The sequence below is a fragment of the Monodelphis domestica genome, chromosome 6 (genome assembly GCF_027887165.1).
Source record: "Monodelphis domestica isolate mMonDom1 chromosome 6, mMonDom1.pri, whole genome shotgun sequence".
NCBI classification, from domain to species: Eukaryota; Metazoa; Chordata; class Mammalia; order Didelphimorphia; family Didelphidae; genus Monodelphis; species Monodelphis domestica.
Window position 1 is genome coordinate 182190359 of NC_077232.1, and position 14071 is coordinate 182204429.

At 38.4% G+C, this 14071-nt stretch overlaps 1 protein-coding gene and 1 long non-coding RNA gene across 7 annotated transcripts in view; one reads left to right on the forward strand and one right to left on the reverse strand.

The window, feature by feature from the left end:
• Window positions 1-14071, forward strand: part of LOC130455072 (uncharacterized) — a 75159-nt gene that overhangs the window by 3285 nt on the left and 57803 nt on the right. For 3 of the 4 annotated variants that reach the window (XR_008912905.1, XR_008912908.1, XR_008912906.1), the window contains exons 2-3: window positions 580-672; window positions 2158-2357. This is a non-coding gene — a long non-coding RNA (uncharacterized LOC130455072). Of the gene's footprint in view, window positions 1-579; window positions 673-1333; window positions 2358-14071 lie in introns of all 4 variants that reach the window. The other variant, XR_008912907.1, reaches the window with a different exon arrangement.
• NR3C2 (nuclear receptor subfamily 3 group C member 2) overlaps window positions 917-14071 on the reverse strand; it is a 411230-nt gene continuing 398075 nt past the window's right edge. For all 3 annotated transcript variants that reach the window (XM_007496254.3, XM_007496252.3, XM_001366781.4), the window contains exon 9: window positions 917-3611. In XM_007496254.3, coding sequence (XP_007496316.1) covers window positions 3456-3611 — 156 coding nt within the window. In that variant the 3' untranslated portion in view covers window positions 917-3455. The remainder of the gene's footprint in view (window positions 3612-14071) is intronic.

Here is a 14071-nt window from a genome sequence, read left to right on the forward strand (position 1 = left end):
AAAGGACACTGAATAGTTTTTATTTACTGAAAGAGCTTTAAGGGTAAGGATAAAGTCTGAATTAAATGTATATCACTGCACATACTGTGCCTGTTTATACAATGTAGTGGAGCCAGCTGTTTCACTGTCAAAGATCTACCATATTGGTCATTCTTAAAACACTCAGCTTAGTTACCTGGCAATCATATGGCTTTTGTATAAAATCTTTTAAACATGTCTATACACGTCTTTTAGTAAAAAAAAGCCAAAGTATATTTCCTAAAAAGGCAGAACAGCAACCAAGTGATTTGAAAAGGACCATTACCTCCGAGAATGCCTTTAATTAATGAGTACCTAAAGAAATTGATGAGATGAGCTTTAGACCTGAGTCCTCCTTTCCCAGCTTCATGATCTTGTGACTCATTAAAAATGGCTGGTTTTGTGCTGGAGTTTTCAATGAACTATGTGTTAAATTTCTGAACCCAAAACATGCTTTTTGAAATTTAATTACTTTTATTAATTTATCAGATTTCTCCTCTATTTTAATTTGCTTACTTTACTGTACTTGAAATGCCTTGTTTTCTGTTTTGATGGGTGAAGCTGAAGGGAAGAATCTGAAGAGGATCCAGGTGGAGACACACCTTTCTTGATGGTGATGAGATTTTGATCCAGAGCATTGTGGAGAATGGAGAGGTGAGTGTGGGGTCTAATGTTATTCCCAGAGTTGCCCCAAAATACAGTTAAGGTAAGCAAATGTGTCACAACCACATCTTACTGCCTGGGAGATGGCAGCTTTCCAAAACAGATGATGACACGTGATCTATTATTTCAACTTGGATAAAACACAGACTATTGGAGAGTAGAAATTCTGCTGCTGGATGTTTTATCCGTATGTTTCCACAAACTCCCAAATGAACTCTTTCCAAACAACAGGTGATTAAAGTAAAGGATTTATTGTAATCTGCTTACAGTCGTTTGCAAAGACAGACATACGTTTTTGCATAAAGATATAAATTGCTTTTTTAAACTAATTTAGTGTTTTTTTTTAATTCTATGAAGAAGTTTCAGTGAATTATGAATTGTACCAAACCAAGATTTTTAAGAGCAATATGGTACAAAAATAAGAGCAAACAGACAATTTGGACTGGGACAAGCATTCAACAGAGAGTTTAGAATATGGCTTTGCTGTTTAATCAAGCAAAGTTACCTGGAGACAGAAAAAGCCAGTAACTTTGTTAATACAAAAAGCTGATGCAGACTGTATTCATCCCAAACCTGGTTAAGTGGAAATTCCAATTCTGTAAAAATTAAGTCTGAACTAAAAGCTGCATTTTTGTATCCATGTCTTTTCCAGAAACCCCCAGTCTGCATGCTGTGTATTTATCAAGCCTTCCACGGGTAGCTTTCGTATTGCTGTGCATGTCAGTTTTTAGTTAAAGACTGGTTGATTAAATTAAATTCCTGAAGTTGCAAAGTATGTAAGAAGACCCCTTCTCTCTTGAGTACAGCTTTCGGAAGTTTCCCATTGCATAAGGCAGGTATCATTTAAAAAGACCAGGGTCCTGTTGTCACAGGTGAGGATGCTCCACTAAGCCTGGAGTGGAGTGCAGGGTGCTGAGTGTGGAATGCTGCCTTCTCAGGGCCCTCAGTGCCTCCCTCCCTCCTTCAGTGTTAGCTGGGAGACTTTGGGGAAATGGATGTGATTTCCATGAGTAAGTGAGTACTTATGTTAATCATTACTCTCAGAGAGATTCCTTTGGCCTGGACTCTCAGCACTTTATCTTGTGAAATCAGCCTGTTAGCTCTGCCCCTTAACATGTATATTTATGCTTTTAGGCTGCCGAGAAACCTAAAAGGCACCTGAGCCTGAATCCCATGAAATGAGTTGAACTTTGAGTGTATGAGCTGCAGTTTCATTATAAAAGGCTTTTGAAGATTTAAATTTTGAAGATGTCAACACCCCCAGTAGTTGCCAGTTCCAATCTGGAGAGATCCTCCCTCCCAGGATGGATGGATGGATGGATGGATGAATGGATGAATGAAAGGATGGATAGATGTTCCCTTGCCCTTCCCCTACATCAAGAGGGTCCCCTAAGAGGTTGCTTGTGTTTTCTCCCAGAGAAGGAAATCTCAAATAGTTGGAAAGCAACCTTTAAAGGGCAATTTTTTCCCTCCCAGGCCCGACATTGTAGGACTTACTTTTTGCTTGTGGAGGAGAGAAGAGGCAGTCTCCCTACAGCACTAAAGCTGCCAAGGCTCCTGAGCCACTTGTCTGTTGTGTCTTGATAAATGAAACCTTCATGAAGCTGTAAACACAACTCAACAACATTCCTTGGGGAAGAAAGAAGCCGGAGTCCTAAAGTGTACTCAGCTCACAGGTACTTGCAAGTGGCAGACAAAAGGGGAAATGGAATATGGAAGAGTAGAAAGGCTTAAAGACAACTGAAAAACTTTGTGTGGTTATTTACAACAGACACTGTAAAATGGTAAATATTCTATGATGCTAAAAAAAGGCACAGCTTTCCCTTTCTTAAATACACTGTAAACGCTTCATTAGGCATGCAGAACATTTCACTTTACAAAAAAAAAAAAATTACCTTGTTTGTTTAGACAAAGATAGTACTTAAATAGTCTCCAGCAAAATAGAATTCTTTCAAAAATACTTTCCCATTCATCCTATTAACCATTAAAGATTTTTTTTTTTGTATGTGTCTCATTTACAAAAGTTCCTTACACCTTAATTCAGGTCCTTCACAATTTATACATACAGTAATGTACAGTACAGCAAAAGACTGCGAAAAATTATTTGTAAAGCCAGCACAATAGATAATATAAATCGAAACCAAGGCATTTGTTTTAACATCTTATCCATTTTAATTAAATAATAAATGGACACTGAAGGGTGTGTCCAATAGTGATGAAGGATAACATGGGAGAACAAATGCCCCAGGTGGGGAGGCGATTATTCCACACCAAATGTTCCATTATTACACAAGAGTCTGTATATATTTTTTTCTTTTTTGTTTTTTTTAAATAAGAAAAGAATATTAATGCCCCATATTTGACTGTACGTTTTATGTGCAAACCAAGGGTAAGCTTTAAAAAGTTCATTAGTCCTTGAACCCTTTTATAACAAGCAAACAATACCAGAAACTACATGGCATATTTAAAACTTCCATCTGTTAAAATATCAAAATCAAAGAGTTATTGACTAGGTATGGCTTTTCATCCAGAGGAACAGGATCATTTTCTAAGCACTGAGGGTAAGGAGAAGAGCTCTTAAATCATCCAGTTCTTGCCAAATCCATGTTGAACTGTATTCCAGTCCCCAAACCCTTAACGTGATTTTAAAGTTGAAAAACTGCTGAACAATGTGAATCATCGCATGTTAAAAATGTGATTTCTTGGGTCCTTCATGGGTGTGGAATAACACAGGGAAACTTAAGGCAAAGTTCTTCCATTAAGACATTTTTCCATCACTTCCTGTGGAAGTACAGGGGCTTGGCATTCCCCGATTCCACCTTTGGTAGCTGATCACTGATGATCTCCACCAGCATTGCAGGAAACTCCACTTTCAGTGCCTGGGACTCTCGGAAGGTGTAGAAGCAGAATTCCAACAAGTCACTCACCAGCTATGATACAAAGACACAGGGAAAGAGGAAGTGAGCAGGACTTCAATGCAAAATGCAAACAGACATCTAAAGATGATTTTTTTTTTCTGAGCAAAACTGACTTTTTTTTAAAATTTTAAACATTATTTTATTTGGTCATTTCCAAACATTATTCACTGGAAACAAAGATCATTTTCTTTTCCTCCCCACCCCCCCCCCCCCACCACCTTTCCCTCTCCCATAGCCGACGCACGATTCCACTAGTTATCACATGTATTCTTGACTCGAACCCATTTCCCTGTTGTTAGTATTTGCATTAGAGTGTTCTTTTAGAGTCTCTCCTCAGTCATATCCCCTCAACCCCTGTAGTCAAGCAGCTGCTTTTCATCGGTGTTTTTACTCCCACAGTTTATCCTCTGCTTGTGGATAGCATTTTTTAGATCCCTGCAGATTGTTCAGGGACATTGCATTGCCACTAATGGAGAAGTCCATCACCTTCGATTGTACCACAATGTATCAGTCTCTGTGTACAATGTTTTCCTGGTTCTGCTCCTTTCGCTCTGCATCACTTCCTGGAGGTTGTTCCAGTCTCCATAGAATTCCTCTACTTTATTATTCCTTTTAGCACAATAGTATTCCATCACCAACATATACCACAATTTGTTCAGCCATTCCCCAATTGATGGGCATCCCCTCATTTTCCAATTTTTGGCCACCACAAAGAGTGCAGATATGAATATTCTTGTACAAGTCTTTTTCCTTATTATCTCTTTAGGGTACAAACCCAGCAGTGCTATGGCCGGATCAATTGGCAGGCAGTCTTTTAGCACCCTTTGGGCATAGTTCCAAATGGCCCTCCAGAATGTTTTTATCAATTCACAACTCCACCAGCAATGAATCAGTGTCCCTAATTTGCCACATCCCCTCCAGCATTCATTACTTTCCTTTGCTATCATGTTAGCCAATCTGCTAGGTGTGAGGTGATACCTCAGAGTTGTTTTGATTTGCATCTCTCTGATTATAAGAGATGTAGAACGCTTTTTCATGTGCTTACTAATAGTTTTGATTTCTTTGGCTGAGAACTGCCTGTTCATGTCCCTTGCCCATTTGTCAATTGGAGAATGGCTTGATTTTTTTGTACAATTGATTTAGTTCTTTGTAAATTTGAGTAAGTAAACCTTTGTCAGAGGTTTTTATGAAGATTGTTTCCCAATTTGTTGCTACCCTTCTGATTTTGGTTACATTGGTTTTGTTTATACAAAACCTTTTTAATTTGATATATTCCAGATTATTTATTTTGCATTTTGTAACTCTTACTAATTCTTGCTTGGTTTTGAAGTCTTTCCCTTCCCAAAGGTCTGACATGTATGCTATTCTGTTTTTGCCTAATTTTCTTATAGTTTCCCTCTTTATGTTCAAGTCATTCACCCATTTTGAATTTATCTTGGTGTAGGGTGTGAGGTGTTGATCTAAACCTAATCTTTCCCACACTGTCCTCCAATTTTCCCAGCAGTTTTTATGAAATAGTGGATTGTTGCCCCAAAAGCTGGGATCTTTGGGTTTGTCATATACTGTCTTGCTGAGGTTGCTTGCCCCCAGTCTATTCCACTGATCCTCCTTTCTGTCTCTTAGCCAGTACCAAATTGTTTTGATGACCACTGCTTTATAATATAGTCTGAGATCTGGGACTGCAAGGCCCCCTTCCTTTGTATTTTTTATTCATTATTTCCCTGGATATCCTTGATCCTTTGTTCTTCCAAATGAACTTTATTATGGTTTTTTCTAAATCAGTAAAAAAATTTTTTGGAAGTTCCATGGGTATGGCACTAAATAGATGGATGAGTTTGGGTAGGATGGTCATTTTTATTATATTGGCTTGTCCTACCCATGAGCAGTTAATGTTCTTCCAATTGTTCAAGTCTAGTTTTAGTTGTGTGAAAAGTGTTTTGTAGTTGTGTTCATATAGTTCCTGTGTTTGTCTCGGGAGATAGATTCCTAAGTATTTTATTTTGTCTAAGGTAATTTTGAATGGGATTTCTCTTTCTAGTTCTTGCTGCTGAGCTGTGTTGGAGATATATAGAAATGCTGATGACTTATGTGGGTTTATTTTGTATCCTGCAACTTTGCTAAAGTTGTTGATTATTTCAATTAGCTTTTTGGTTGAATCTCTAGGATTCTTTAAGTAGACCATCATGTCATCTGGAAAGAGCAATAATTTGGTCTCCTCCTTGCCTATTTTAATGCCTTCAATTTCTTTTTCTTCTCTAATTGCTACTGCTAGTGTTTCTAATACAATGTCAAGTAATAGAGATGATAATGGGCATCCTTGTTTCACTCCTGATCTTAGTGGGAATGGATTTAGTTTATCCCCATTTCAAATGACATTGGTTGATGATTTTAGATATATACTATTTATTATTTTTAGGAACGACCCTTCTATTCCTATGCTTTCTAGTGTTTTTAGTAGGAATGGGTGTTGTATTTTATCAAAGGCTTTTTTCTGCATCTATTGAGATAATCATGTGGTTCTTGTTGGTTTGCTTGATGTGGTCAATTATGTGGATAGTTTTCCTAATATTGAACCAGCCCTGCATCCCTGGTATAAATCCTACTTGATCATGGTGGATGACCCTTCTGATCACTTGCTGGAGTCTTTTTGCTAGTATCCTATTTAAGATTTTTGCATCTATATTCATTAGGGAGATTGGTCTATAGTTTTCTTTCTCTGTTTTTGGCCTGCCTGGCTTTGGAATTAGTACCATGTTTGTGTCATAAAAGGAGTTTGGTAGAACTCCCTCTTTGCTTATTATGTCAAATAGTTTGTATAGTATTGGAGTTAGCTGTTCTTTGAATGTTTGATAGAATTCACTGGTGAATCCGTCAGGCCCTGGGGATTTTTTCTTAGGAGGTTCTTTGATGGCCTGTTGGATTTCTTTTTCTGATATGGGATTATTTAAGAAATCTATTTCTTCTTCTGTTAGTGTAGGCAATTTATATTTTTGTAAATATTCATCCATATCACTTAGTTTGGTATATTTATTGCCATATAGTTGGGCAAAGTAGTTTTTAATGATTGCCTTAATTTCCTCTTCATTGGAGGTGAGAGCACCCTTTTCATCCTTGATGCTGTTAATTTGCCTTTCTTCTTTCCTTTTTTTAATTAGATTGACCAGTACTTTGTGTTTATTAGCTCAATAGTTCTGTCACTTTCAATTTTATTAATTTCTCCCTTAATTTTTAGGATCTCTAGTTTGGTTTTCTTCTGGGGGTTTTTAATTTGTTTGTTCTCAAGTTTTTTGATTTGCATTTCCAATTCCTTGATCTCTGTCCTCCCTAATTTGTTAATATATGCACTCAGGGATATGAATTTTCCTCTAAGTACTGCCTTGGCTGTATCCCATAAGGTTTGAAAGCATGTCTCACCGTTGTCATTTTCTTCAACTAAATTATTAATTGTTTCTATGATTTCTTCTCTAAGTATCTGATTTTGGAGTATCATATTATTTAATTTCCAATTAATTTTTGATTTGGCTCTCCATGTACCCTTACCAATCAATATTTTTATTGCCTTGTGATCTGAAAAGGCTGCATTTATTATTTCTGCTTTTCTGCATTTGAGTGCCATATTTCTGTGACCTAGTGTATGATCTATTTTTGTGAATGTGCCATGTGGTGCTGAGAAGGTGTATTCCTTTTTGTCCCTATTGATTTTTCACCATATGTCTATTAACTCTAACTTTTCTAAGATTCCATTCACCTCTTTTACCTCTTTCTTGTTTATTTTTTGGTTTGATTTATCTAAATTTGATAGTGGTTGGTTCAAGTCTCCCATTAATATGGTTTTACTGTCTATATCCTCCTTCAATTCTCCTAGTTTCTCTATTAAAAATTTGGATGCTATACCATTTGGTGCATACATGTTGATTAGTGATATTTCCTCATTGTCTATACTCCCTTTTAACTTAATATATTTACCTTCCCGATCCCTTTTGTTCAGGTCTCTTTTTGCTTTGGCTTTGTCAGATATCATGATTGCAACTCCTGCCTTCTTTCTATCAGTTGAGGCCCAAAAGGTCTTACTCCATCCTTTAATTCTAACCTTGTGAGTGTCAACCCACCTCCTATGTGTTTCTTGAAGACAACAAATGGTAGGGTTTTGGGTTCTAATCCAATCTGCTATTTGTCTACGTTTTATAGATGAGTTCATCCCATTCATGTTCAAAGTTATGATTGTCATTTGTGGATTCGCTGGCATTTTGATATCTTCCCCTAGTTCTGACCTTTCTTCTTTAGCTATCTCCTTTTGAACCAGTGATTTACTTTAGGTCAGTCCCCCTAGTCCCCTCCCTTGAGATGCTTCCCTTTCTAACCCCTCCCTTTTTATACTCCCTCCTCCCTCCCCCTCCTTAATTTTCCTTTCTTTCTTGCCCTAATGGATAAGATAGAATTCAAGATCCCACTGGATCTAGATGTTCTTCCCTCTCAGATTTGATTTCACTGAGAGTAAGGTTTAAGTAATTCCACTTCACGCTCTCTTCCTCTCCTTCTCATATGAGAGTTCTTCCCCTCCCCTTCCCATGTGTATCTTTATATGGGAAAGATTATTCTATAAAGTCCCCCCCATTTCATGAAGTAAATCTTAGTGTTATAGATGGTTCCCCCACTCCCTTTTCCTTTCTTTGCCCCCACTTTCCCGAAATCTTTTTAATGCCCCAATCTTTCCCTATGCATGTTTCTTCTAACTACTGTTATGATGCATACAATTTTTGAGTTACACAAAACATTTTCCCCACATATTAATATATATAATTTGATGTAAATGTAGTCCTTATAGAAGAGAGTTTGACTTAAATAAAAAGATAAGATTTATCTCCTTTTCCCTTTCTTTCATATTTACCTTTTCATGTTTCTCTTGCTTTCTGTGCTTGGATATCAAATTTTCTACTAAGTTCTGGACTTTTCTTAGCAAATACTTGGAAATCTTCTATTTTGTTGAATGCCCATACTTTCCCCTGGAAGTATATAGTCAGTTTTGCTGGGTAGTTGATTCTTGGTTGGAGATCCAGCTCTCTTGCCTTTCTAAATATCGTGTTCCATGCTTTACAGTCTCTTAGTGTGTTAGCCGCTAAGTCGTGTGTGATCCTTATGGGAGCCCCCTTATATCTGAACCTCCTCTTCTTGACTTCTTGTAGGATTTTCTCCTTTTCTTGGAAGCTCTTGAATTTGGCAATTACATTCCTAGGGGTTGTCTTTTGGGGACTTAGTGTAGAGGGTGTTCTATGAACCCTTTCTATTTCTATTTTGCCCCCTTGCTCCAGAACGTGTGGGCAATTTTCTTTTATAATCTCCTGTAGAATAATATCGAGTTTATTATTTATCTCTGGTTTTTCTGGGAGGCCGATAATTTGGAGGTTGTCTCTTCTTCCTCTGTTTTCCAAGTCTGTGACCTTTTCAGTGAGATATTTTATGTTTTCTTCTAATTCATTAATTTTTTGGGTTTGCTTTATTGATTCTTGCTGTTTTATGATCTCACTTTCTTCAAGTTGCTTAATTCTGTTCCTTAGGGACTGGTTATGCTTTTCAGCTTTGTCTACCCTTCTATTGGATGCTTTGAGCTCTTTTTCCAATTGAGCAGTCTTATCTGTCAGACTGCTGATCTCTTTCTCCCATTTTTCTTTCCAGGTTTCCATCTTTTGGGTAAGTTCCAGTTTGAGATCTTCCAGAGCTTATTGATAGTTTCCATTTTGGGAGACATGTTCTGATTTTTTTTTTTGGATTTCATCCTCAATCTCTTCTTTTCCTTGGGTATTTCCATCATAAAAGTTTTCAATAGTCACCTTTTTCCCTTTCTTCCTGGAGGCTTGATTTTGGGCCATGTGATCCATCCCTTTGGTGGTTTTATTCCCCTTTCCTTTTTGGTCTGGGGTCTAGGTGATATGGGAGGGTTTTCTGTGAATTTAGTTTGCCTCAGACTAGTTCTTCCCAGCCTCTGAGATTTCTTAGAGCGCTGGGGCCCTGATCACAGCCAAACTGCCCAGGTGCTCAGCTCCGCCCAGATAATCAGCGCGTGGTCCGCCCCTGGTGTTTAGCTCCACCCAGATGCTCAGCACAACCGCCCTGAGTACAGCTCTGCGGACCCCCTGTGCTTGGGGCCGGGTTCTCCCGTGAAACCTCCCTGAGATGTTTTTTCCTGGCAGTCCCCAGATCCCAAGGACTGTGGAGTGCCCCACCCCCCAGACAGAGACGTTCCCCACTCACTCGCTGTCCCAGTGAGCGCTCCGGTAGCTCACTCTGGTTTGGTGGGGGAGGTTGGGGAGGGGAGGGAGGTTCAGTTCAAGTTTCTGTGCAAGCTTTTCCTCCTTCTTATTATAGTGTGGAAATGTTCAAACCCCAAGTACCTTCGCCTCTGTGGTGTACTGGGGAGTACTGGGGAGTCCTTCTGTTCCTCCAAAGGTGATTTTTATGCTCTTTTGATATAGTCTATTTCATTCGGTGCCAGGGAGAGGAAGCATGTGGCATCTAGATTGCAGCCATGATTTAAAGATGATTTTTTAAATATATAAACCACAATTCTGACTGATTAAATTTTGCCAATTTATCCTTGGATGGAGGAATGGGAGGAAGCTACAACTGCACTTAAGGAATCCTGTCCTATAACAATTTTGAAATGGAAAAAATGCTACAAAGTAGAGGGTATGATTTGTTGAAATATAGATTAATAAAGTCAGAAGTCACAAAGCTATTATAAACTTGGAATTCAAATAATGTAAGAGCCATCATCACTGTCTTTCTTAACAAGGCTAATGTACAATTGGGAAATGTTTAAAAATAATTAAAAATACAATACCACAAAGATAATATTAATTTATGGTGTTCTCAGTTAATACGTGGCACAAAGGGATTTCCCATCCCTTTGAGTCTGATACCAATGCTTTAAATTATTACGTGCGCTCTCTCTCTCTCTCTCTCTCTCTCTCTCTCTGTCTTAAATTTCCAACTCTATAAAATGAAGAGATGAGTTCTCATACTCTAAGATAAGACTTCCATAAATACATTATTTCAAATTTCTCAGCAGAAGTGTTCTTTAAAGGATCTACTTTATGGACTCAAACTCTTTTTACTTTTGAATTCTCTGAGAGCTAGATTTAGAGTTGGAGGATTTGGTTCAAATCCTTGCTTTCCTCATTTATTAAATGATGGTATTGATTTGAGGACCTCTCCGGTTCCTTCTAGCCCTAAATCTATGATCCTATGAATGTACATGCAGATACGTATCAGGGTATGTATAACAAGCAATTTTTCTCCTCAAAGGCTGAATTACAGGAAACTTCCAAGTTTTATATCATGTGCACTTGAGAAGTAATGGTGCCAATATTACCCAAGAAGAATAGTGTCAACATAAAGTGAACTGTTTGGAACCTGACTTAACCATGGTCAAATAGGTAAAACCATAAGAATCTCCATTTCTGTAGGAAGATGTACTCAAGTGACATGATAACATATTCTGGGGCCGGTATGAACCTCCTTAGTTTTGGGTTTCCCACTAACTGGCCTTTTATCATACAAGACTCATATTCCCTCCTTCCAGCTTCAAGATTTGTTACTGCTGTATGCTCTTGGTGTTTAAGAAGAAAGAGCTTTGGAATTAGTTTTTTGTTTTCCTCTCAAGAGGTCCTATGAAAAATGATAAAATGCAACAGCAACTTCTAGGAAGAATTTAATCACCAAGCAGCACGACCTTTCCACTTCTTCCATACTTTCAGTACTAGGTGCAATTCAATGATTTGGGCTTTGGTCCTTCAAGGATCTGAGTGCCAGAAAACTATTTCTATCATCAGGTAGCAGTGCTAATTAGAGAAGGGTTCAATACTGATTCAATGACTTGTCATTCAGAAAACATTAATCATTCATCATTAATCATCTTTGCACAGGCATGATATTCAGTGATGTGCCAAACAAGTTCAATAAGCCTCATCTGTCCCCTTAATGAATTTGTCACTTTAGAGAGACAAAATGATCAGAGAGCAGTTGTTCAAATACTGCTGCTAATATTATGACAAGCATGACCTCTTCTCCCCTGGTTTTAATTTCATCTATAGGATTTCTCCAGAGGTCCATTAACTTCTCTGAAATTCTTCAATTTTACCATGTAAATGAATTAAGTTTCATACTCATAAGATTCAATTTGGAAAAACACTTGGAGATTACCTACTTCATTGTTTCTGAAATTGTGCTGCATATGCCCAGGGAATTCACAAAACAAAGCAAGGGAATTGGAGAAAGAAATAGCTTATGATCATCACTGGATTTAGAGGAAACTGCTTCTAAGTCATTTATGCACCAATTTTTTTAACCAATGGACAATTGGTCAAAAGTGGTAAGATTGAGGGTGAAAAAAATTAATGAACCTCCTAATTCATGGAAGAAATGCAAATCATGACTTCTTCACAACAGCTTTAAGTGATTTTCCCCAAGGTCACAATGCTAATATGTTTCTGTAAACAGATTTGAGTGCCTTCTATCGCCTGCACTCTCCAGTTGTTGGTATGCAGTTTATGTTACCAAATTTTAAAGACCATTTATAAATCTGGAAAAATTAAAATAACGTAAAACTGAATAGTGAGGAAAAATACCCCTTGACATTTTAAAGTGATTTTCTTGATGAACTGAAAGGAATTCCCTAAATATTGGAAGTCACACTCAGGCTGAAGAAGCACAATTGTCAAAGCATGATTTTAAGAAGGGGCAGGAGGTGTGCTGAGGGCGGTTTATGGATGCCTCAACACAGACAGGCCCATCAACAAGATCAACCCAAGCACAAGATCTACTAATGAGGACGCAACTCTTCCCAACTAGATGAAAATGGAAATGGGATATGTTTAACCAAATAAATAAAACTACAAAGCGATAGAGATAATGTTAATTTGTGTTTTTCCTAGGGGCTGGAAGGGATCAGCTACTGGTTGTTTAACGCCACTGAGGTAGGCCATAGATAGTTCATGCTGTTCTCTACTTGGCTCTCAGAGACTTCATGAAGTCTGAGAAGTCTCCCTTTTTCTGTCCATCCAAACTGAGCAACCCCACAAAGAGAAGATGCTGAGGGTCAGCTCTGGGAGAGTGGCCAGAGCTTTGCTCCGGGTGCCATCTTTTCCTGATCCAGCTCCAGTTAAAAGCACACCTTCTCTAAAATCAGTTTGAATTTGTATTGTATCTAGCCTATGTGTACTTATTTGTAAACAAAACAAAATTTGTAAATAAAAACAATGTGGTAAAAACTTTAAGTCACAGAACTTGGGTTCAAATCCCAGTTCTGCCATTAATTTTGTTTGTGCCTCAGCTTTCTCAAGTATAAAAACAAGGGCCTTTGAAGTTCCTTCTGGCTCCAAACTTGCAATCCTTTTACTGTACTTCTCTAAACGAAGAAGAGTTTTCTGAGGGAAAAAGTTCTCTCTTTTGTATATACAACCACAGCACCTGGGACACCTCTAATGTGTGACACCTTTTCGGTGCTTAATAAAATACTGATATAAATTCTTAGATGAATTCAAAGGAATTAAATGAATTTGCTGGCCTTAGTGGCAATTAGTAAATATTTTAAAAACACTTAATGTAAACAAACTCTCTCCCTTGGCCCTTATTCTACATGCTCCTTTAGTACCTCAAGGTCCATATTTAATTTCCACTCCACATTTATCCATTTTTCTTCACCTCTTACATTTTGTCTGTCATCTTCTTGCCTAACAACTTCAAATGGCTCTTCTTTGGCCACTCTTCAGTTTTTAAAATTTCAAATCACTGTGTATTGTAGCAAGGAAGGAGCTGAGGCAGATGGTTCCAGTGCCCCTAACCAAAACCCTCACCCCATCTTCCTGCCACCTGGATGCCTTCGCTGCCATGAGACAAATGGGGGAAGGGGTGGGGGGGGGGGAGCCTGAAGCAACAGCATTGATTTCCGCAGTCATTTACGGGCAGATACAAATTTGAGAAGGCAAACAGGAGCACTAATTATAATCAGCAACGATACAGTATCATTAGACATCATAGAAAGACTTGAAAATGGAGAGTTCTGTCTTCTCCCTCTCTGAAATGCATCTGTTTGAATCTGAGGGAAAGTTGGGCTAAGCACCACGCACGACTTATCCCAGACTGATGGGCGACAGCTGGTGCTAAGTCAGAAGAGCACGGGCAAGGTCACAGTGTAGAGTGGTGGCACTTTGTATGTTCTAACAAATGAGAGTATCTAGGCTCTAATTAGTACATTTCCCCACTGCACTTCATTGAATCATTGCTCCCGATGGCCATGCACAGCTGGCACCCCCACCCTCCCGTCTGCGTCTATTCTGCAGCCTAGAGGAGAAGCGGGGACCGCCACCGAGCCTGGGTGGGGGCTGCCAAATGCCACAGATTTGGGGTGAAGGCTGCTATTCGTTTAACAGTCATTGTGCACAATCATTTCCAATATGATGGATCATCAGACTTAT